Source organism: Lepidothrix coronata, unplaced genomic scaffold (assembly GCF_001604755.1).
Source record: "Lepidothrix coronata isolate B3197 unplaced genomic scaffold, Lepidothrix_coronata-1.0 Scaffold254, whole genome shotgun sequence".
In the NCBI taxonomy this organism is placed as follows: Eukaryota; Metazoa; Chordata; class Aves; order Passeriformes; family Pipridae; genus Lepidothrix; species Lepidothrix coronata.
The window spans coordinates 501,572-502,258 of record NW_016690434.1 but is presented as its reverse complement, the minus strand read 5'-3'; the positions used below and the strand labels follow the sequence as shown (position 1 = coordinate 502,258).

Here is a 687-nt window from a genome sequence, read left to right as displayed (position 1 = left end):
CGATCCCGCACCGGCGGGGGCTTGAGCTGCATCCCCTTCCCTGGGGGAGGCGCGCTGGGAGGGAGCGGGGACAAAACCTGCAGGGACCCCAGGGTGTGCCCGTGGAGCCGGCAGGGCTGGGCGGCGTCCCCGCGGGCAAGGGGCGGCTCTGAGGAGGAAGGGGCGGCTCTGAGGAAGAAGGGGCGGCTCTGAGGAGGAAGGGGCGGCTTTGAGGAGGAAGGGGCGGCTCTGAGGAGGAAGGGGCGGCTCTGAGGAGGAAGGGGCGGCTCTGAGGAGGAAGGGGCGGCTCTGAGGGGCAGCACCGCCCCGGGCCCGCCCTGACCGGGAAGCAGACGGGCGGTGCCGCCCCGGAGGTGCCGGCCCGCCATGGCCGGGCCGTGCCGGACGCGCACGCTGCAGGTGGTGGACACGGAGTTCAGCGCGGATGCCGTGGAGTGGTGCCCGGTGGAGGGCTGGCACAGCATCCTGGCCTGCGGCACCTACCACCTGCGCCCGCCCGCAGAGGTGAGCCCGGCACCGCCCCGGGATGAGCCCCATCCCCGGCCCTGTCCGCCCGGCACCGCCCCGGGGAGAGCCCCATCCCCGGCCCTGTCCGCCCGGCACCGCTCCGGGATGAGCCCCATCCCCGGCCCTGTCCGCCCGGCACCGCTCCGGGATGAGCCCCATCCCCGGCCCTGTCCGCCCGGC

General features: G+C 76.1%; 1 protein-coding gene across 1 annotated transcript in view; it reads left to right on the top strand.

The window, feature by feature from the left end:
- The first annotated feature begins 361 nt into the window (after positions 1–361).
- Positions 362–687, top strand: part of DPH7 (diphthamide biosynthesis 7) — a 9,526-nt gene continuing 9,200 nt past the window's right edge. The window contains exon 1 of the mRNA XM_017835319.1: positions 362–504. Coding sequence (XP_017690808.1) covers positions 367–504 — 138 coding nt within the window. The 5' untranslated portion in view covers positions 362–366. The remainder of the gene's footprint in view (positions 505–687) is intronic.